The following is a 25,118-nucleotide window of genomic DNA, read 5'->3' on the forward strand; positions in this document are numbered from 1 at the left end:
TGTCATTAAACGATAAAATATCGGGGAAACAAAAAGATTGGTAAAAAGAGAGACAACAAAAAGATTGGTCAAATATGGTGAAAATAAGAAAATTGGTAAACTATGGGGATATCAAAGATATTGGTTGCCAAATCAATTGTTCGGTAAGATAAAAGGAGCCGACTGGCATACTTTAAGATATACATCAATCCCCAAACGACGCTGACAGTGTGGATGTCTATCATGGCATTTATTGATGATGTTCATTTATTGACTGTCTTTAAGTAGAACACGAATCCCTGGACAACTCCAAAATATCTTCAAGTAGAACACGAATCCCTGGACAACCCCAAAACATATTCACGCATCACACATGATACCATGGACATACCAAAGACATCTTCATCTGGAACATGCGAATCAACTGACATGTCCAAAACATCTCCATGTAGCACACGTGAATCCGTGGACAAGCCAAATACATTAATGTACTACACACGAATCCTACATCAAACCCAAAACATCGTCATTTAGCATACATAAATCCCATGACAAAAACATTGTCATGTAGCACACACGAATGGGTGGACATGACAAAGATATCTTCATGTACCACGCATGAATCCATGGAAAATCCAAAGACATCTTCAAACTGGATTAGGTAAGTAAAGAGAAGGTCAGTATTGCTCATCTAATTATGGTCTAGTTACACAGCCATGTCTCCGGTAGGGGTTGGGGTATATACTAATTGACAACTCATGAAGAAGAAAATGTTAATTTGTCTGTACAAATACGCAGTTATCACGAAGAATATTACTTTCTTAATGAAAAAGTACATGTATGTATGTATGTATGTATGTATGTATGTATGTATGTATGTCTATGAAAACTACTGGAAATATTCCGTTTAGACGTATATCACGTCTTCACCTGTACGATAATATATGTGGTCTGTATTACTGCTGATGCCCTATATTTAAGACTATTAGTCATTCTCAGCCGGTAGCGACGGATCACATGAGTAACAACGATGTTCTATTTTTAAAAGGACTGTGTAAACACTGGCGATTTAAATTCCCGCATGTCATATAGGAAATAGCAAGGAAGGCTTCATTTCAAAAATTAGGTATCTCGAAAAGGTCGGCATCATGGAAAAGCAACAACTTACAAACGAAAACAGTTATCAACGGAGAATGACAAACAGTCTCACAACAAATAGTGGACAGAATTTCCCAAATACAGTTCCTTTGGCAGAAAAGAAATCTGTTGTGGATGCCTACATTTTAGGGATTGTGTTTGGATGTTTAGGGGCGCACCACTTTTATTTGCGGAGGATTGGTTTTGGAATACTATACTTTTTTACCTTTGGCCTATTTGGGGTAGGATATCTTATTGATCTCTTCCGCATGCCCTATCTTGTTGCCTTGGCCAACAAGGAAATAGCTGACCCCAAACAACGGAATAAAGCTAACATTTCGGATGCATATGTGCTATGGTTTCCGTGCGGCATTTTGGGTAAGTTGTAAAAGTTTGCTCTGTGTGTGTGTGTGTGTGTGTGTGTGTGTGATTTACCCTAAAACTAATTCTCTGCTAGAAAAACAAACAGGACAATATAACATCATAACAGGACAATCTCGTTTGATCAGTATATATTACCAAAACATGTTTAGTTGTAAACACGACACATATCGCAAACATGAACACATTTGTAGCAGCCGAGGACAGTGAGGAAACCGGCATGGAGGAAACAGCAAAATTAACACGTGTACAAAAACTAGGTGACGGGACCTACCTCTGGTATGGGTGAATTATCCTCAATGAGACACATACATTTATAAAGTTTCATGTGAAGAGGAGATAGAGGAAAACTAAGATGTTCGAAGTGTATACTTGTAAAAATATCAAATTTGTACTATTCAGCACCTAGTCTCGAGAAAAAGTTTAAAAATTCCGGGACTTCGCTCATACGTAAGTCTATATATTACGTATTAAACGTAGTCTAGGAAATTTCTGACAATTCATGGAAATAGACGTACTACATCTTCCCCCACGAGACATATTTTGTTTAATTTAAAACATAAATACGAACGAACAAAAAATAATCCTTCTTGCGATAGAGAGATTGATTTGGGTCCCTTATCTGATATCCGAGTAGAGATGCCGCTCGCAAGTACTCAGTGAGCAGCCTTGTCTCTGATTTAGTTTGCGGTTTTTTCTTTCTTCTTTTTCTATTAATGGTTTACGTTATGTGTTAATCAACGATGAGGTATACCATGATTGCATATTCCACACCTTAACTATCTTGACTTCAGATTCCAGGTACTGGTACATAATATTTGTCAAATTTTATATTCGTGCCTTTGCTTTCCTGATGCCGTCACACCCGATATATGATTTCAATGCTTCTGTCGTTAAGGGGATAAACATAGTATGTCTGAATAAGTGATAAGCTGCGGTGTAGTGCTGTGGGAACGCGATGGAACGGCGTTCCCTTACCCTTTCTTTTGTATGTGTTCGTTACATTTTTTTTTTTGTGCACTCGCCTTTTTCCTTGACTCCCACATCTGTTTAGCATGCGTTGTCGCTTCTTTATTGCGTTCTCTCAATTCTGTTTTTAGCATTACACCACTGGTGATGAGGATCCAGAATGATATCCTACAGTGTCTTTTTTAATTTTTAGATACGAGAGGGGATTGTGCACAAAAGAAAAGGGTGTTGTTGTAGTGGTCGTGGTGGGTAACCCAGTTGTGACACAAACTTCCTATTGAACAACTTATTTATTGTATTGGGAGGGTGCCCAGAAATAATTTACTTCAAGTGGTGTTGGGCGATGGTTGTGAGATAATTTATTGATACGCCACTGGTACAATTTAAAGTATGTCTTTCAAATTATCAGTTTGCATTGCAGTGCATCTTCGACATGTTTGAGAAAATAATAACATGCATTACATCTAGTTTAGAAACTATGGTAAAGGGGAAAATGGCAGACCATTGAGTGGTGATACTGTCACATACCTCGGTTGGTAAAGGGGAAAATGGCAGACCATTGAGTGGTGATCACTGTCACATACCTCGGTTGATAAAGCGAAAAATGGCCTACCATGGGCTGGTTTTCGCTGTTACATATCTAGGTTGTCTATATAATTTTAACATACCTACTTCGCTGAGCTATATCTACATTTCATTCAGGTGATTACGTTTGGCTTACCTGGGTCTTACGCTTAAGTTTGTCTTAAAATTCTCAAATTCCGCTGGCATAAATATTAATCTAAAAATAAATACAGCTTGAATGATTCTGTTCAATATCAAAGACGAAGATTAAAACGGATGCAAAATGAGGCAGTCACCTACTCGAATGAGTCAAAGAGCGGTATTTCATTCGATAAGTACCATTGATGATGTAATAGTACAATTTATCAGGGCCGGATCAGATCAAATATTGGAAGAAGGGGTTTCTTCCAAAATTTCAGTAAGGGCCCTGACATTTCTCGAAAGGGCACCAAAACAAAAACCTGTTTCTTTACTCAAAGTGGGCATAACACCCAAATAATCGTGCGCAAGAATAAAACGATGGTCAAATTTTAAGTGACTGTACGTTTGCATGTGTTCTTTCTATTTTTTAGCCGCGGGATAGTGTCCAGACACTCTGGATACCTCCTCCGATCCGGCCCTATCAATTAATAGCCAAGGTGGCGCTCTACAGTTTCGTATTTTGCATATAGGTATAATGAAAAAACCCTTTAATTCCCTTTATTTTGGTGTATGATTGATGGGTGTACTATGGGTTATAGAGTATACAGCTTGGCCTTACATCAGATGTGCACCTTTCAAAAAAGTACTAGCTCTACTTGGTCATTTTCACTTCCTGAACTTCAGAGGTAAATTGTATAAAAAAGAGCCGATAACTTTTTTTTACATTTTATATATTTGGTAATTCATTCATTGAACTTTCAGAAGCTGGTATAGTCTAGTCTGGCAAAATTCATTTTCCCTATTTTAATAGCTGCTATGTATAGTGTACTTTAGACTAATTCAGGCTGATTTTTTAACACAAGGGAGCAGTCATTTTAGTTAGCAGTGTGCTTAAATCATGTAAAATGGCCAAAAGTACAATATCCAAAAGAAATATCATCCACATTACATTAATGTAGCATAGAGGTATGCCAACATTCTCTCCATTGTGCATGTTTTAAATGCGAACTACTTCACCTTACATACGTCACTCTCTCAAAAGTACATATTATCTGGTGAGCGCCCGCCAAACCTGGGACCTCAAAGATGCAAGACGAATGCTTTTATCACAGCGCCATCTAGGCTTGACAATAGACTGCAGACAGACATATAGTTTTTATAATTGTTCCTACTACCACCACCACTACAACCAATATCTCATCTCCTCTCTTTCCTTTTTATATTTGACACTTAATTGCAAAGAAAAGTGTCTAAAGTGTAATTTCCTCCAAGTGCTATTAAACCAGACTCTCGCGTGTCAGTCTGAAAAACACATACACATATAATGCACGTTATATAGTGTTTCAGATGCCTAATTTTTGGTTGAATTACCAGCTTCACTAGCCTGACCGGAAACGGGACCGCCTATTATGCTTTACATTCTTATTTAGATGTCTAAGTTTTGTTGGAATTACCAGTTTCACTAGCCTAACCGGAAGCGGAACCGCGTATTTCTGTGACATTCTTATGTTCAATATATAATAACATAAGCTGCATCTACGCATTGTTGTTAAATATTAAACAGTATGATAGAGTTGTGTGATACGACCGGAAGTAGTCTTTTGCAGACTTGCCTACCAGTACGCAGAAAGTTTAAATCTGTTTTAAAAAATTGAAGGGTAGCTGTCTACAAAAATGATTCTTTTTTATAATATGTTTTTTCTTGAATTAAAGTCATATTGTGCCCCATGTAGTAATTAAATAGTTTACACTATCTCGACAGGGTAAGAGACGCAATATATTTCAAATAAGTGAAGTACTTACCATACAAATGACTTAAGAAGTTCCATATTTTCATATTTTATCATTTCAGGATTTCACCACTTTTATCTAAAAAACCCAGGACTTGGAGTATTATATTTTTTCACACTTGGAGTGTTTGGAATCGGCTGGTTAATCGACCTATTTCGAATTCCATCTCTGGTTGCAGAATACAACTCTCGTGACCCAAATGACTTAAAGCTCAAATCTGTTGGAGCTGCCTGCGTTTTTACGATCAGTCCACTTGGACTGTTAGGATCACATCACTTCTACTTGGGTAATATCGGATTTGCTTTCACATATTTCTTCACCTTTGGTCTACTTGGTGTCGGATGGATTGTGGACTGGTTCAGGGTTTGCACTCTGGTGCAGAGGGCCAACAATGCCATTAAGAACGGGCCAGACAACCGGAAGTATGTAGACGAGGCTTACGTATTATGGTTTCCTCTCGGATTCCTTGGTCTGCACCATTTCTATCTCAACAGACCTGTTTGGGGAATTCTGTATTTCTTTACATTTGGAATAGTCGGCATTGGATGGTTAATTGATGGATTCCGAATACCTTGCCTAGTAAAAGATGCTAACAGAATAAATGTTGAGAAAGGCCTGATTATTGTAAGTAAGTATCTAAATAAATAAACGAGAAACTTACGGATAAATTCTACAACAAATAAAAAGATTCTCCAAATGTATATGTCAAGAGTGTCGAGAAAAGTCTTTCGTTTGCAATTTTAATTTCATATGAAAAGCGATGAATATTTTTTGGGAAAAAAAATACAGCGTAAAACCTTTACTAATTCACAATTACAGTGCTGAGAACGACTACCCTGCTTTTATCTTTTATTTTTCCTTTTGAAGGCGACAGTGATGTCTTTAGGAGCAACAATTATTCTTCCCCCCCCCCTCAATGCCTGCTTATTGGATAGCGGAGATTTCATAAAAGGATCGGGGATTACGTTTATATGGAAACACTGAGGTGGGAGGGTTGTGGCCACTGTTCAGTTGTCCCTGAGAAATACAATATACTCTTTTCTAAACATTTTTCTTCCCCCAAAATATATATGGCCTACGTAAATTGCATTGTCGTTTGTGCATGAAGATAGCACACGATTCACATTATTTATATTAAAATATTGTATTAGATAAAGAGAAGGGTTTACAGAAAGCTTAATTGTTTCAGCGCCAAGCCAACCTATACAGCAAACAGGACATCCACCAGCATCTCAGGCAGGATATGGCTCCAATGTGATGACACCCCCTCCCCAGGTTGTCTTGTCCACACAGGGTTACCCAGTGTCCGGATACTACCCGATTCACTATCAATATCAGCAGTATGCCACACAGCATTCACCCAGTGCATATATGTATCCCACCGGTGCGGGACAGTATCCGCCTGGAGCTCCACCCAACTACTCTGTACCTCCCCACACAGGTATGCAAGGTAGATGTTTTTCATGCATCTTTTCTTTTCTAATTTTGTAAGTTATTATTATTATTATTAGTAGTAGTAGTATTAGTAGTAGTATTGTCATTATTATTATTAATATTATTATTATTGTTGTTGTTATTATTATTATTATTATTATTACGGACGCCGTTTTCAAAGAGTTTTCCCCCTGAAAACCCAATGTTCTAACTTTGGTTTCCAAACACAAGTTTCATTGTTTAAGTCCCTGTTGAGCAGTGTAGCATGTAGGTCCCAGTGAGATCTGCCTGTTGCTAATGGCACTAGTAATTCGTCTACTTCTTCCTGCGTTTTGAATTCGTAACATGATATTTATGTCACGTCGAATATATTAACATATGAGTTTCAGTTTCTGTCTGCAATTATTAGGACTTGCTTAATCTTGCATGGAAAACTGTTGTGTTCCATCGGTAGGGTAAGAGCTAAGCAAGTGTATTTCTTTTCAGGAAAACAGTTATCGAAATGATATTAATGACATTTTTCCCCAAACAGGTGAATCAAGTGGAGCCCACGTGCCCACTGAATGCCAGGCCACTGACATGTCCGCGGAGGAGCCGCCTCCATATTCCGAAAAGGACGTTAAATCCAGCCTCTCTCCCTAAAACAGTCTTACGATTGTGACAGATATCATACCAAAGAAATCTGCTCCTTTTACTATGTTTAAAATGTTTATTTCTTCAATGTATTCAGTAAGACATCTACTTTATTGAATTATGTAAATATGTTAATCTTAAAGGCGACAAAAGATGTCAATATATTGATTAAGAAGCGTATAATGCTCTTCATAATTCAGGACTCCTGAATCATTTTTTTAATACTAGAAAATTAATTTATTCCCAATGGCATTTCATGAACTGTGAATTGAAAGCAATCTTTTATATATGATGTTTAACTACAGGATTTCGACTTTAAATAAAGCTGATACAGTTAGTTGATACAGTTTATAATAGACCTGCTAAAATAAGTGAATGGTTTTTTTAAATTCAAAATTCAAAAACATTTGATGGATATATTCTCATTTTTTGCCAAAGTCACACTGGCTGGAAAGTGATACATATCAGTCATCATCATCGTCGCCGTCTTCAGCATTTCATTAAAGTTTTGGCTTGTTTTTTATTTGCAGGTATTTTCTAAATCCATTGATATAGCCTGCATTACAGGATGGGAGATCAAACTTAATACGATGTTTGATAAAAAACGTTTAGCAGAATTAGACAAACATTGACAGAAAACATCGTACTCTAGAAGGGCTTAAAGTGTATACAGCTGACGCTGATACATAGTTATATATAAAATATCACATGGACTTCTAAAAAATTGCTTAACCGAATTCGACCATATTCGACTGAAAGCATCCAGGCACAAATTACCTTCATTACTGGACAAATGATGCTGACGTACTATCAGCAATGGATGACGATACAAAATATACAGAAACCATGAAGCAGCTGTTTTTATAGCATATGCAGTTAACAGCATAGGAAAGAATTTCCATCGAAAGCCTCAGACGGACGCAGACTTTTTGGTAACTGTACCTGCATTGGGCTATGGGGCAGATGCTTGTCACTTGAACAATCTGAGGTCAACGTGAGCCTCTTGTTTCATTTGCTTATATCTCTGAAACCTTTTAATGGATTTTTTATATATACTTAAAACGAATACAAGAAGCTAAGACAATCCATTATTCGACAAATTCGCCCGCCCATTTGACCTCTGTGTCAAGGTCAGTTAAAAAAAATTGCGTTAAGGATTTGGTAAGGCTTTTTTAGTTAAGTTTGCATATATTTCCTCAACCACTTGATACGTTTTGCTCGTGCTTGGGGTGAAGACTTGTGACAGTAGAGATTAGGTCATGTTTTTAAATCAACGTGTCGAGGGTGGGATCGACTTGAAGGCCTTGACCTTCTAATTTTTTAATTTAGTTCTTAATTATTATTTCAGTTACTTTTCAACATCTTGAAACACTGTAACGAAATGCAAAGGTATCATATGACATATGGACCTCCAGCTTGCCATGGACATGATGGCATGGCATGCAGCATCAAAAACCGATGTGACATTGACAGTGCCGGATTAAACCTTATGGAGGCCCTTTTTGGCAGTCATTAGACAGCCCTTTGACAGTCCATAGGTAGTCGAAATCTTGGGTCCCCCACTCTCAAATTATCTCCTATCAATATTATGTTGATCCGTAGTCGCGGGGCCCCTAAAAGCGTGGTGCCCATAGACCGGTGCCTACTCTGCCTATCTGGTAATCCGGCACTGGGCGTTGGGAAAACATTCACGTTCTTTCCGTAGAGAGTCCTTATGCTATCGATTTTACTCCCTGCGTTTGTTCAATTTTCCAGTTCGTAAGGCTGCTAGTTGCAACTGTGTTGGTATTTAAGGTTTGACGCATGAACAAGTAGACTGTTTAGTTTTTAATTTATCAAACCGTACACGAAATTATATATACAAACAGTGACTTTACGATACCGGAAGCGATACCGAACATCAAGAATCGGAGGGAATACAATTCATTGAACAAAGAAAGTTACGCCTTTCTGTCAATTGCAAAGGAAAACAATTTAAGACACAACTTAGTGAAAGATATGTACAGTGTATAAAATAAAAATAATGTAATACACAAAATCTATAACATTATGCAACATCTGTCACAAGAGGACGAGATGTAGATACACTAGAGAACCGTCAGTCTCATTAATACACGAGAATACCATTAGTCTCATTAATGCACTAGAATACCGCTGGTCTCATTAATACACTAGAGTACCGTTGGTCTCATTAATGCACTAGAATACAGTTGGTCTCATTAATACATTAGAATACCGTGGTCTCATTAATACACTAGAGTATCGTTGGTCTCATTAATGCACTATAATATCGCTGGGCTCAGTAATGCACTAGAATACCGTTGGTCTCATTAATACACTAGAGTACCGTTGGTCTCATTAATACACTAGAGTACCGTTGGTCTCATTAATGCACTAGAATACCGTTGGTCTCATTAATGCACTAGAATACCGTTGGTCTCATTAATGTAATAGAATATAGTTGGTCTCATTAATGCACTAGAATACCGTTGTTCTCATGAATCCACTAGAATACCTTTGGTCGCATTATTGCACTAGAATACCGTTGGTCTCATTAATGCACTAGAGTACCGTTGGTCTCATTAATACACTAGAATACCGTTGGTCTCATTAATGCACTAGAGTACCGCTGGTCTCATTAATGCACTAGAATACCGTTGGTCTCATTAATGCACTAGAATACCGTTGGTCTCATTAATGCACTAGAATATTGTTGATTGCATTAATGCACTAGAATACCATTGGTCTCATTAATACAGTAGAGCACCGTTCGTCTCATTAATGCACTAGAATACAGTTGGTCTCATTAATGCACTAGAATACAGTTGGTCTCATTAATGCACTAGAATACCGTTGGTCTCATGAATCCACTAGAATACCGTTGGTCTCATTATTACACTAGAGTATTTTTGGTCTCATTAATACACTAGAGTACCGTTGGTCTCATTAATGCACTAGAATACAGTTGGTCTCATTAATGCACTATATTGCTTAAACTGAGGGATATATTATTTTATTTTCTTCAACGTTTCTTCTGTCTCATTGAGATGTGGTTTCTATTACGTCTGTGATGTCCATTTACTCTCGAAACATTATGATCGTGGTGCACACTATTAAGTTTAATCCTTATAAAGTAATACAGTTAGATTACAACTAGATCATTGAAATTTTACAGTCTAAGATAATCCAGATGAAGAAAGTTTTGAACGCTCCATGATTCTAACTTGTATTACAAACCGTTCAATTTCTCATCATTTCCAGGACTGTAACTAGCTTGTATTACGATCGGTGTCATTTTCCATAACGTTCCAGGACTCCAGCTAGCTTGTATTACAAGCAGCATAAGTTGTGGGAACTTTCCAATGGAGCTTGCATTTCATGCTTAGAAGTTTTTGTTAAAAAGGGACCTTGACCTTGACCTCTATAATATAAACGTCTGAAGTACGAAATTAAAATTCCAAAAGATTTTTGCTAACTTAACACCTATATTATGCTTCATATGATCATATCCCTTAAAGCAGAACATACATTTAATGTGAAGTGTAACTATTGGTGCCAAATAATAACAGGACACTTTTATTCCAGTAACAACTATAAGTAACAACATTATTATCATTCAGCCTAATATTATGTTTGATAATAAAAAAACCCAGATAAATTTGTTTCATATTACGGAATTGTTATTAATAAAGCTATTCGTATGCCAAGAACACAACAACTGTAACAACTTTTACTACAGCTGCTATTTATGAAGGCATACTCTGTACAAAACATAACGAAAATTATATAACTAATTTTGGTTTAAACTATACACAAATCCTTTCAATTTGTTTTCTTTTATGAAAAAATAATTCGCTATAAAGAAACATCTGCAAATGAATTGCATCAAATATACGGGATAGGAATTTAGAAACCACAAAACTGTGTCTTTAAAATTCCTCAAAATGCTCGCTTCGCGATAATTTGTTTTTCCCAAATAGAGATACGAGGTCCCGAAATTTTATTCATGGAATCATCTGTTAAGTGCTTGACAAGATTATAAAGTAAAATACGCTGCAATGAGAGTTGGGGAATGCGAAGGTTATCGTTGATAATAACATCAACATTACAGTGCGAACTGCCAGGTGTTAAGATTGAATTTTTCACGATTTTTCATCAAGGTCATTTTCTTCATTATTGTTACCGCACATATATTTGTAATTTTGATAAAGACAAAGTTTTGCTGGTTAAATGTTGCAATACCTCTTTACACTGGATAAATATAATACAGTACTTTCTCTTAAATCTTACGTTAGTGAGTTACGTAATAGTTAACAGCACATATTCTGTATCAAGAGAATTGCCCGTGTCAAAAAATTGCTTCTTAATTAATCTGTAATATAGGACGTATTATAAACTCTGAGGTGACATGGCGTGAGTTTTTGACTAAAAGGCGGACAATATTTGGAGAGGAAATGCGTTATAGAACAAATATCGTAACTTCTCGTAACTCCAGAGCACAAGGTTGAGTTGATTGCTCTTTAGGATATCAAGTAACAATACAATTTTTATCAGAATACATTTTCATCAAATTCATATATAACAATATTTTTTCTCCTACACTTACCACGAACACGTCTTATCTGAGTTGACATATTGTAAAGATAGAACTCTCTTCAAAACTTTCCCATTAAAAAAAATAATTAAAAAAAATAATAATTAAAAATAGCGGTATGGCGCGGATTGAGACGTAATGAGTCAAATTGACCAAACCAATCGCCTAAGTACTCATTTTGACTATAAAAACAAGCACCCATAAGGCATATGATTCATGCAGCAATTGTACTTAAGAAACTGAAGAAGTATGTAACCACACAAACGTTCCCGCATTAACTCAATAAATTTAAGTCCCGATCATTTCAGTTACAATTCAGTTACTGTTGAAAGTTCCCCTTTTTCCCCATGACTTTGATTGGATTGTAAAATTCAAGGATTTTCCGGTCGGGAACAATTCTGTTCTTTCTCCCGACCTTTGACCAATTTAAAGGTAGCGCAGGCACCCTGTCGGTCTAATCCATATGATTGACACTGAAGTTGCGAAGTTATAGGCTAATCGAAATATCTTCAGCCATTTCCCTAGCTACTACTACTACTATACTACACACACACGCACACACATTGAGTTCGTTATATATATATATATATATATATATATATATATATATATATATATATATATATATATATGTAATGCACACAGTGCGTATACGTTTGTGAAAACAAAAAAAAAAAAAACAAACAAAACATTGCAAAATCAGACAATAAACATTGCAAAATTAGTTACAGATAATAGAAACAAAAAACGATAGGATATAAATATAAAACAAAGCGTTGAAATTACAAAACGTTATTTTAGGTTTAATTATTATTTTTTTGAAAATTGATGGCTTCGTACCTTACACGTTTGAACAATACTTCTCGGCAATTCAAATTCAGCATGGTTAGCGAAACCACAAAGCTGGAAGGCAGAGCCCCAATGATGTTTTAAAATATTTGGGGAAAATAAACTAATAATGATGTTTTTAAAGGTTCTTTTGGAATCTAACCCTTTTCAAACAACTTGCTGATTATCTCTCCTCAATACAGTTCCAAATAAAGATAGAACAGAGTGAAGAATCCATTTATAGCGTAGTTACACAAGAAATGAATACGTAATTAGACACATTAACAAATATGACTGTTTGTTATTGTTGTCTATTCAGAAGTTGATTAGTTTGTACATTGGGCTTAGCTGTTTCTTAAAAAGACTTGGTACGAACGTACAACCGAATGCCCATATATGTAAGGGATTATCACTTGGAAGGATTTAGAATCAGGGAAATTCTGGAAATTTCACAAAGACGATTTGAAGAGAACATTACCCTGGAAATTTCACAAAATAGACTGGAAAAGATGATTATGCTAGAAATGTGATAAAGTCGACTGGAGAAGATCATTATACTGGAAATTTCATAAGGCATGATTAAATAAGATCATTACCCACAACATTTCAGAACGAAGAATACAAAAGATCAATAGCCTGAGAAATATCACAACACAATGAAGGTTATAAGTGATCATTGCCTTGAGAAATATTACAAAACCAAAGTAGATTAGAAGAGATCATTACCTTGAGAAACATCATACCATAAAGTCAATTAGAAGCGATCATTAACCTGAGAAATATCACAACACAATTACGGTTCGAAGTGATCATTGCCTTGAGAAATATTACAACTCAAAGTAGATTAGAAGAGATCATTACTTTGAGAAACATCATACCATAAAGTCGATTAGAAGCGATCATTAACCTGAGAAATATCACAACACAAGGTATATTAGAAGAGATCATGACCTTGAGAAATATCATAATACAATATTATTAGAGAAATTTCATGAAGTATTTGGAAAGAGGCTAATTCCATATTTATTTCACAAAGTAGATTGGAAAAAACTATTACGCTGGAAATTTCACAAAATATAATTCAAACAGATCATTATCCACGTCATTTCTTATCACAACACAAATTTTCATCCTTTACCTCAAACAATAAATATCAGTAACACCAACATTAAATTCACAGTCAATACAAAACCCTGGTGTTACTGTGGACAGTACTCTCACATTGCACCTATATGTCATGAACATATGCAAGGCTGCATATCTTGAGCTGAGACGCATCAGCTCCATTCGCAAATATCTTTCAGTTGATGCCACTAAAACACTTGTGTGTTCATTAGTACTTTCAAGACTGGACTATTGTAACTCAATTCTGTCTGGTTTATCTCAGTATCGACTCCAGAAACTTCAAAAGGTTCAAATTAAAGCTATTTGGATCATCCTTAGAGTACCACGATCAGAGAATACCCCTCTCCCCCGCTCGGTACCCTACACTGGCTATCCATTCGATCTAGAATCAAACACAAAATTTGTTCCGTGCTACGTTTCACCGATGGACTCTAGTCTAACATAACTTATCATACCTCCACAATGTGTATAAACCAGCAAGATACTTACGCTCCTCTTCTGACAATCGTATACAAATTATTCCCACTATGAAAACGAAGTTATACGGACAACGGTCTTTTACATACCAGGGCCCAGCAACATAGAAAGAATTGCCCACTGAACTTTGACACAAAGACGCAGTGATCCCATTCAAGCGTGCTCATAAAACTCATCTATTTCAACTGCAAGAACACACTTAAAGACCTAATAATGTTTCCTATCTTAAATATTTTCAGCATGTTATTATGTTTTCTAATTTCATGGTATTTTTTGTAATCATATCGTTAAATATTTTTTACTGTTATAGGTATTGTCTAATGTTGTAAAGCGCTGAGTTTCTAGAGATCTTTGATCTATACAAAGTCTTCAATATTATTATTATTTCAGGAAGTAGATTATAATATATAGATTATAATATATCACTACCATGAGAAATATCACAACAAAATGTAAATTAGAAGAGGCCATTGCGCAGAAAAATATCACAATACCAAATAGATTAGAAGAGATCATTACACTGAGAAATATCACAACACAATGTATGTTTGAAGATATCATTACCTCGAGTAATATCACAGCAAAAAGTAGACAAGAAGATACCATTAGCCTGGAAATTTCAAATAGTAGATTAGAAGAGACTAATTCCATGTATATTTCACAATGTATATTGTAAAAAATCATTACGCTGGAAATTGCACAAAGTATTTCTAAAAATGATCGTTACCCACAACATTTCAAAACATAGATTAGGAGAGATCATTATCCTGAGAAATATCACATCACAATGAAGATTAGAATTGATCATTACCCCGAGAAAAATAAAAACAGAATGTAGATTAAAACATGTAAAAAAAACCTAGAGTAAATATCACACCACAAAGTAGATTAGAAATGAACATTACCCTGGAAATTTCACATATTAGATTAGAAGAGATCAATTTCATGGACATTTCACAAAGCAGATTAGAAGAGATCAATTTCATGGACATTTCACAAAGCAGATTAGAAGAGATCATTACTCTGATAAATACAAGACAATGTTGATTAGAAGAAATCATTACCTTGAGAAATATCGTAGCACAAAGTAGATTAGAAGAAATCATTACCCTGGAAATTTCAAAAAGTAGATTAGAAGAGATCAATTCCATGGATATTTCACAAAGTAGAGTGGAAAAAATCATTACGCTGGAAATTTCACAAATTTGATTAAATAAGATTATTACCCATACCATTTCAGAAAGTATACTAGCAGAAATCATTACCGTGAGAAATATCACACACAAGTAGAATAGAAGACATCATTACCTCAAGAAATACCAAACCACAAAGTAGATTAGAAGAGATCGTTAAGCTGAGAAATATCACACCACAAAGTAGTTTAAAAGAGATCAGTACCACAAGAAATATCACACCACAAAGTAGTTTAAAAGAGATCATTACCATGAGAAATATCATACCATAAAGTAATTTAAAAGAGAACATTGCCTTGTGAAATATCACAGCACAAAGTAGATTAGAAGAGACCAGTTTCACGGGTTAGTTCGCAGAGTGGATAGGAAAACATCATTATGCTGGAAATTTCGCAAAATTTGATTCAATAAGATCATTACCCACGCAATTTCATAAAATAGATAAGAGATCTCTACCCTGTCAAATATCACCACACTACAGGTTAGAAGAAATAATTACCTTGAGGAATATCACAGTACAAAGTAGATTAGAAGAAATCATTACCCCGAGAAATATCACCACACTATAGGTTAGAAGAGATCATTACCCCGAGAAATATCACCACACTATAGGTTAGAAGAGATGATTATCTCGAGAAATATCACCACACTATAGGTTAGAAGAAATAATTACCATGAGGAATTTCAAAGTATAAAGTAGATTAGATGAGATAATTACCTTGAGAAATATCAAACTGCAAAGTAGGTTAGAAGATACTATTCCTTCAGACACTTCTTGGCAAGTCAAAACACAGCCCAGTCTGAAACAAGTAAAACTTTTAGTAAAACTTCACCTTGTTAGAGTTTGCTTAAGGCCTGATCGATTCTTTTATCAAATTGGTCGAAATGGTTACGAGAGATAAATGTTTTGAAGGCTACCATACAACACCCCAAAACCATGCAATTAGGAAAGATTTGATCGGGTTGGAAAGTTGATGCCCTTGTATTAGAGCATTTGTGATGAAATTAGAGGACTGACATTCACCACATCAGTTGACTGTTCAGATGCATATGGTCTGGTTGCAGTAGTATATTTCAAAAGAAATTAGTTTAATAAAAAATTCCCACCATACTTTATTCAGACAATTTGGAATCTTAATGTTCTTGAGATGCAGTCCATGGTTTGAATCAAATTATGTGTCAAGCCTGCTAGAGGAAAAGGAATTGTAGACCTTTATGACAACAGCTCCTCTGTTATAGTTTAAATTCATATAGAAGCAACAGCGGTATGCCTATGTGTCACAGAGACGCGTGCTGAAAACCCTTATTTGTAACCAAAGACAGGCACATTGAGGGCTCTAACAATGGGTTAGCTGATTTTTATTTCTGTTCTAATCCAGGTGGTATTTAGACAGGTAATTTCAAAATGAGTTTTTCGTTTTCTTCTTTAGCTCTTCGGCATGCAGTAATGTAAATTGAAAGAAGTTCAAGCCATCAGTGCCATCTTCTTCATTTACTAATCTGTGGTAATTCATTTGCATTGAATTTCAGATGCCTAAATAGATCAAGTTCTGAATGACCTTAGAGATTTCTTCAAATCAGTATCTGCTTAAGAAACAAGGAATTTAAAATTACAAGTTCTGTGCCTAATGTATGGACACCATAATTGACAAAAGCAGACGAAGATATGAAACGCGATGTTAGCGTGGGTGAGAAATATATAATCTATGTTGGGGTTTGGGCCAGGACAAGGAAATCTCATTCAAGGGTTTATATTATTTGTCTCCCCACGAGGCTTGCCCGAGTGGGGAGACATATAATATAAACCCGCGACTGAGATTTCCTTGTCTCGGTCCAAACCTCAACGTAGATTATTTTTCTCACCCAACATTTTCCTTTAAAGTAAAAAGAATTCTGCACTAGTGTTCACGTCCAATGTTTACATACGGCGCATTAATATAAATATGCTAATGAGGGCTGTGGTGTGACCGTTGCGTCCGAAGTACACAGTTTATACGCGTGAGCAAAGAAAAATAAAAACATAAAACGTCGCATAATAATGACGTATTATCACATTTAATATATGGATTTCATATGAAATTGACAATAAATAATTAATATTTATTATAAGAAACTGTTTTATTTTCATTAGTTCCAATTTTGAAAAGTTATATTGTAAATAATAAAACGATATTGGCTACTCACAACTCAGCTCTACTCTAGTTATACTTGGTACAAGCTGTAACGAAGAGTAACATCGTTCTTTAGATTATTCACGGGAAACTATCGTATATAACTATTCTTTTCTTTGGAGTAGGTGAAACTGTGTGTGACATACTTGTGTTGTCCTAAATATTGATTGTAAAATTACCTCTGTGCATAATAATAGACCATCCAAAAACGGGCTCTAGCGGATAACCATGTGCTAAACTTTCAAGTTCACGGATTCTTTGAAGATTTATTTTTCTGTCCTGGAAATATGGCAAGTACTACAGTGAAATTTGCTAATGGAATTATGTGCTGACGGATAAATGATTCCTTCTGGCTGGTAAGTGTATTATTTGTCATTAAATATTGTAGGTATATTTTTGATTCAACCGGGGTACAAAGGAGATGCTTAATAAAACTAGAAAAAAAGCATGTTTTATATAGCACTTTTCTGGCTGTTACTATGTTTTCCGTTGTTGTTAAGAGAGTTGGGAGCTATAAAGTGTATAGGTCTATAGTCTATATGCATGGAGCAGTGTTTCCTATTATATTGTTCATTTCACACAGCATTGAGAATTGTATCCTATCTGTAGCACAGTCATTTTCAGGTCAGCGTCATTAAATGTAGCTAACAGTATATACTTTGTTTCGTACGAAGTATTTAAAATTAGTTAGGTAGCTTTAGCTACATTTCATGACGCTGATTTAAAACTGTACTGAGCTAGGACTGCGTATAGGATAGAACTGACCATGCTGTGTGGAACGAACAAGCATAATACCAAAAAGCTCAACGTCATATGCGTTAGTCTTTGTCTCTCTCTAAATGTTTTTGTAAGGTGTGTTCTCAAACATTGATTTAACTTAAGTTACTATATTTTTGTTATATATTTGTTGCTGTTGTTGTTGTTTGATTTTAGTACAACTACATCAGGCGCAGCAGAAGACAAGAAGGGTTTCTTTTTTAAAAGTAGTTCTGAGCGCGTGGACACCTTGACTGAGACGATTGGTCTGAGATGACTAGACTGAGAAAGGAGAAGTAAGGTTAGCAAAACAAGCAGATTTTTCTGTCGCATGGGTGAGAAATATAATTACCTTCATGACAGCAACTGTGACTATGCAGCATATTGATATTTATTTCCTTTTTATGGCAGAATATCTATTCATGTGCCTACTAGTGAATAAAACATTAGATGATACAAAAACATTTGTTTCGCAAATGTATAATTTCAAATGAGATTTGGAGTATTGGTCTTTTTAATTAATCAATAATCATTCAGCTTGATGAACGCGTTTGTTTTAAAACTATGTCATGTTCAGGATTTTATTCTGTCTCGGCTTACAGTAAAATGCACTTTCAAATCCATGGAATTCCGTTTCACAATCTTTTTCAAATTATTTCACATTCTGGGCTTACGAATATCACATGCCGCAATTTTGAGAAAAAAACCCCCATAGTTATTCCTTCACAGATAAAATTAGGTTTCACAAAGAATATCTGTATAAATCATGGGCATGTCTTGGATGGTATGTATTTGCACCTATTTTCAATCATTCACAATAATTGCTGATAATGAACCAATTTATTGTGTATTGTGTAATTCAGATCAAATGTATGTGAAAATTAAACGTGATTCCATCTGTAACTATTCAAGGCATTCTGCACACATCTGTATCATGGGTCATATTTCCGACAGTAGTACAATATTTAGATCGTTATCAAGCACTTGTTGATGGCTAATAATGCGTTTCTTTGATTCAAGTAAGTGTTGAGATGGTTGCCGGTTTATCATAAATAGCACGTTCCGGACATAATGACAAAACTTCCGGACATAATGACAAAACTACTACACATAATGTCCAAAGAACAGCATGCGTGATTGTAAGCACATATTTAACAATAAAACCACATTACGTGAAGACCAAACAACATCATGAAATATTTAAAGTACACATCCAACGACATTGCTAATAAAACCACAGTACATAATGACAAAACGACGACATACAAAGACAAAGTAACCACATATAATGATAAATTATATATCCACGCGTAAACACGTAGTATCTAAACTGATACAAATAACGAGGAAGCCATACCATACATTAGCACCATGTTTAATGCCGAATCTACCCCATATAATACATGAAGAAATCACCGATTATAAAGACCTAACCACCGAATGTAAAAAGGAAAGACCACGAAGGACAATTAAAGACAACCGCGGTGTAGCTTTGGGATGTGTCCTGTCTATATGCTGATCTATCAATAACATAATGTATACACAAACTAAACAAATACGCTTAAATAGGTGAGTGTATGGGTCTTTTCTGATATTGGAGTTTGAAAATGCAGAAATAAGGTATATGCTTATAAGGAAAGTGGGGAGTGGGGGAACACCTTTTTGAAATGGAAGATGTGGCTGAAATTAAGTCAGTCAAATTGTAATGGTATGTATGTACGTACGTACGTACGTACGTATATGTATGTATGTGTGTGTGTGTGTGTGTGTAAGCATGTATTCATACACAGGACACGCAATAAAATGTTTTTATCAAGTACGCATGTAATGTATGTACCTATTTATGCTTGCATGCAAGTATGTGCCTAAATGCAAACAACTGATAATTTATCTTTTTAGACTCGTTTCACGTTTCAACTGTGTGATCATATAGAGGTCTGTATCAGTGGTGATACCCAACACTTAGGACTATTAGTCACTTTCAGCCGGTAGTGACGGGTCACATGAACAAGAATAATGTTCTATTTTTAAAAGGACGCTGTAAACACTGGTTCTTTAAAATCCCGCTAGCCATATAAGAAGAAACGGTTGGGCTTCGCTTCATGCATTAGATGGTCCTAGCCATTTGGCATCATGAAAAAGCAACAAATTTCAAACGAAAGCCACTATCAGTGGGGAATGGCAAATAGTCTCACAGCAAATAGAGAACAGAATTTCCCAAATAGAGTCCATTTGGCAGAGAAGAAATATGTTGTGGATGCCTACATTTTAGGGATTGTGTTTGGATGTTTGGGGGCGCACCACTTTTATTTGCGGAGGACTGGTTTTGGAATACTATACTTTTTTACGTTTGGCCTATTTGGGGTAGGATATCTTATTGATCTTTTCCGCATGCCCTATCTTGTTGCCTTGGCCAACAAGGAAATAGCTGACCCCAAACAACGGAATAAAGCTAACATTTCGGATGCATATGTGCTATGGTTTCCGTGCGGCATTTTAGGTAAGTTGTAAAAATTCTTTGTGTAAGATAGTGTGTGTTTGTGTGTGTGTTTGTGTGTGTGTGTGTGTGTGTGTGTGTGTGTGTGTGTGTGTTTCGCCTCTTAAACAAAGTCTCTACTCGAAAAAACAGTCTTATATGCTAACTTTCGTTTGATCAGCATATAATACTTAATGTTTAGTTGCTAAAACGATTCTCATCGTCAACAAGATCACACGTGTGTCAGTCGATTACAGTATACAGACAGTCATGGAGGAAAGTCCAAAAACCTGCTCAAATGAGTCAAACAGCTGTTTCCATTATATGAATTACAGTGAAAACGTTATAGTACATTTTTTAACTGGCAATCAAACCTGGTACCTCAAAGAAACAAGCCAAAGGCTTTTATCATTGACCCGTCCAGGTCTGATGTAATGACAGCAGACATAAAGACATTCACATATAGTGTTGCTGATTGTTCCCACGACCACCATCACACACACGCACACACATGCTACTTTTAGAATTGGATTTTTAGTTGAAAATAAAAGTGTCTGAAGAATAATTCCTCTTAGTCTCGTTAAACTGACTCTCGCATGTCAATATTTGATCTGACACCTCCGAAATTGACGAGCATGCCATCATAGAAAACTACGCACCAATAAAAAATAATATTTGCAAACAAAAATGCTCTCATGAGCAAATGTTAAATTACGTTTTGCAGATTTATTTTGCGAAGACTTTTAATTAGTTTAGCACACACACACACACACCACACACACACACACATATGGCGTTCTACTTACAAATCTGGATTTTTGGGGGATTTTAGCCTTATGCCTATGAGCTCAGAGGACAACAAAATAACAAGACTAACAAAATACCAGATAGCAAAGACGCTTTAATCTTAGAGGCGATGGTGCAAAGTGGTTTTCGTGAATGAAAATGAATAGCCGCATCAGCGACAGATTCGATATAGAACCCATCTATGCAAGCACCATGATATTAAAAAAGATTCAATAATTTAAATTACTCATGATCAAACCTATATTTTTCAGTATAGATGAAACCTGTGTATCAGCTTCTCTGTAGAGGAAAGGATATGAGTCGTGACAATTCTGGACCTGCATGTGTTTGAAACATGTGCTTTCAATTCCGCACCAAATAGTCATGTTATAACTTTAGTAATGAGTGATCCAAACTCAAGACTGTTAAAGGACTGAAATTCCACCAATAAAACAATGTCTCTATTTTCTTCACTTACAACTAGGATAAGCTCTCGAAAGATTATTTTTCCTAAAACATAACTTACATTATTAACCAATCCTGGTCAGCCAAACCCATACATACTCTATTTTATGTCCACACCATTTCCATGCTGGTTGCCATTTTTCCATATCATTAGTACCGTGTGCCCTATATTTCACAGAAAAGACAGAGAATGCTTCAGTTGGAACAAGACCGATTTGTCTGAAGGAAATTAAAGAGCACCATTCCAAGTTTTCTACCAAATAGTTGGCGGAAATCACACGGAGTCACGCGAGAGGTTGATTGAAAGAGATTAATTTTTTCGCCATCTTGTAATAGTTTCGAACAGGCATGTTTTATGAAATAATGTCCTAGTATGCCGCCATGTAGTAATTGAAATTTGGGCATTAGCTTGACAGGGTAAGAGATGCAAGAGATTAAAAATAAATCAACCAAGTACGATAGCCTTGATTTAAGAAGTTCCATGTTTCCATACTTTATTTTTTTTCAGGATTCCACCACTTTTATCTGAAAAACACAGGACTTGGAATACTATATTTCTTTACACTTGGGGTATTTGGAATCGGTTGGATAGTCGACCTATTTCGAATTCCATCTCTGGTTGAAGAACACAACTCCCGTGAACCAAGCAACGTACAGCTTAAATCTGTTGGAGCTGCCTGCGTTTTTACGATCAGTCCTCTTGGACTGTTAGGATCACATCACTTCTACTTGGGTAATATCGGATTTGCTTTCACATATTTCTTCACCTTTGGTCTGCTTGGTGTCGGATGGATTGTGGACTGGTTCAGGGTTTGCACTCTGGTGCAGAGGGCAAACAATGCCATTAAGAACGGGCCAGACAACCGGAAGTATGTAGACGAGGTTTACGTTTTGTGGTTTCCTCTCGGATTCCTTGGTCTGCACCATTTCTATCTCAACAGACCTGTTTGGGGAATTCTGTATTTCTTTACATTTGGAATAGTCGGCATTGGATGGTTAATTGATGGATTCCGAATACCTTGCCTCGTAAAGGATGCTAACAGAATAAATGCTGAGAAAGGCCTGATTATTGTAAGTAAGTATCTAAACTTGAAACGAACAAAACAAACGAGAAATAAGCAAATAAATTCTACAAAATGTTGACGTTAAGGACGACAATAAAGCATTTCGCTGGCAATTTTTATTTAATACGAAAAGCGAAAAATATTGAAAAAACAGATATAATGTAAAACATTTATGTGAACACAATTTCAGGGTCCAAAAAAACCCCCACTTCTCTTTTTTCGTATTTTCTAATGATGTGCTGTATTTAGAAGCAAGAATTATTCTCGACATAACTGCCTCTCGCCCTTCAGTGTCTGTTCGTTGGAGCGGAGATTTTCGTAAAGGATTGGGCAATAAGTTTAGAAGGAAACATTGATGCAAAAAGGTTGTAGCAACTGTTCAGGCATATCTGAGGAATACGATATAATCGTTTAGATCTGTTTATCTTCCACAAAATATATACGTAAGTATTATTGTCGTTTGAACACGAAGGTGGTACACGATTCACAATGTGTATTTCAAATAATTTATTATATAACGAGAAAGGTTTACAAAAATGCTTGTCTGTTTCAGAGCTACGACAACCTATACAGCAAACGGGATATCCACCAGCATCTCAGGCAGGTTATAGCAACAACGTTATGACACTCACTACCCAGGTTGTCTTGTCCACACAGGGTTACCCAGTGTCTGGATACTACCCGATCCACTATCCATATCAGCAGTATGCCACACAGCATCCACCCAGTGGATATATGTATCCAACCGGTGCGGAGCAGTATGCGCCTGGAGCTCCACCCAACTACTCTGTTCTTCCCCACACAGGTATGCAAGGCAGATGTTTTTCTTGCATTTTTTCTTATCTAATTTTGCAATGAAAAGCTTGTAATAAGAACTTTGCTCCTCATCCAAATTATTATTATTATTATTATTATTATTATTATTATTATTATTGACACATTTTCCTAGGTGTTTTGCCATTGAAAGTCCAATGTTCTAACTTTGGTTTCCAAACATAAGTTTCATTGTTTAAATCCCTGTCGAGCAGTGTAGTATGTAGGTCCTAATGAGATCTGCATGTTGCTAATGGCACTGGTAAGTCTTCTTCTTCTTTTATTTCCTGCACTTTGAATTGTAATATAATATATATGTCATGCGGATTATATTTGAGCTTAATTTTTTAAGTTTTATGTGCAGTTATCAGGACTTGCTTTATCTTGCACGGAACTCTCCTGTGTTCAATCGGTAGGGTGAGAGCCAAGCAATGGGATTTCTTTTTAGGAAAACAGTTATCGAGATGATATTAATGCCATTTTTTCTTCTTCTCCAAACAGGAGAATCAAATGGAAAGTCCATGTCCACTGAATCCCACGGCATTGACATTTCCAACGAATCCCACAACAATGACATGTTTATGGAGAAGCCGCCTCCGTATTCCGAAAAGGAAGTCAAATCCAGCCTGTCTCCCTAAGACAGCATCTTATGAGTTTGTCAGATATCATAGCATAAAATCATCCCCAATTACAAAGGTTGAGGTGTTTTTAATGTGTCATGTGAATCGACTACTTTATTTAATTATGTAAACATGTTAATCATAAAGGCGACAAAAGATGTTAATATATTGATTAAGAAGCGTATAATGCTCATTATAATTCAGAACTCCTGAATCATTTTCTTCCCAGTAGAAAATGAATTTTTCTCCATGGCATTTCGAACGAGATTCCATTTTTTGTGATGTTCTACTACAGTATGTCGTCTTTAAACAAAGTGGATACAGTTATAATAAACCTGCAAAAATAAATGAATGGTTTACATTCAAAGTTCAGAAACAATTGACTGATATTCTCATTTTTGCAGAAGCCATAATAGTTGGAAAGTGATACATAACATTCATTTTACTTCACTATCATTTTCGTCGTTGCCTGCGTCAGCAGTTAATTAAGGTTTTGGTTCTTTTTTTTACTTTGCACATATTTTCTTAACCCACCGATGGAGTCTCCATTACAGGAAATGGAAAATAAACTTGAAACGAGTTCTGATCAAAACCCGTTTAGCAGAATTAGACAAAACCTGACAAAGTATCCTACTCTTGAAGGGCTTTAACACCGATACATAGTTAAATGTTGCTGCCGTTATAAAAAGTATAACACTTCTAATCGACGTTTAAATAATTG

The 25,118-nt window shown here is 35.8% G+C and overlaps 1 protein-coding gene across 1 annotated transcript; it reads left to right on the forward strand.

The window, feature by feature from the left end:
• Window positions 1–992: 992 nt before the first annotated feature.
• LOC149793900 (uncharacterized) lies at window positions 993–24,776 on the forward strand. The gene is made up of 8 exons (XM_089969061.1): window positions 993–1,494; window positions 5,024–5,590; window positions 6,152–6,403; window positions 15,294–15,319; window positions 20,295–20,673; window positions 22,409–22,975; window positions 23,518–23,769; window positions 24,279–24,776. The coding sequence occupies exons 1-8, from the start codon at window positions 1,128–1,130 to the stop codon at window positions 24,413–24,415; spliced, it is 2,547 nt and encodes an 848-aa protein (XP_089825187.1). The 5' UTR covers window positions 993–1,127; the 3' UTR covers window positions 24,416–24,776.
• The last annotated feature ends 342 nt before the right edge of the window (window positions 24,777–25,118 follow it).

This window comes from Sinohyriopsis cumingii, chromosome 8 (assembly GCF_028554795.1).
Source record: "Sinohyriopsis cumingii isolate HCF-2022 chromosome 8, ASM2855479v2, whole genome shotgun sequence".
Lineage (NCBI taxonomy): Eukaryota > Metazoa > Mollusca > Bivalvia > Unionida > Unionidae > Sinohyriopsis > Sinohyriopsis cumingii.

What these genes read in the sequence shown, in the direction of transcription:
- LOC149793900 (XM_089969061.1), top strand. Translation starts at nt 1,128, where the DNA reads ATGGAAAAGCAACAACTTACAAACGAAAACAGTTATCAACGGAGAATG. An exon ending in GTTTCCGTGCGGCATTTTGG is followed by an intron (nt 1,495 to 5,023) that starts GTAAGTTGTAAA and finishes TTATCATTTCAG; the next exon opens with GATTTCACCACTTTTATCTA. An exon ending in CTCTGTACCTCCCCACACAG is followed by an intron (nt 6,404 to 15,293) that starts GTATGCAAGGTA and finishes ATACCATTTCAG; the next exon opens with AAAGTATACTAGCAGAAATC.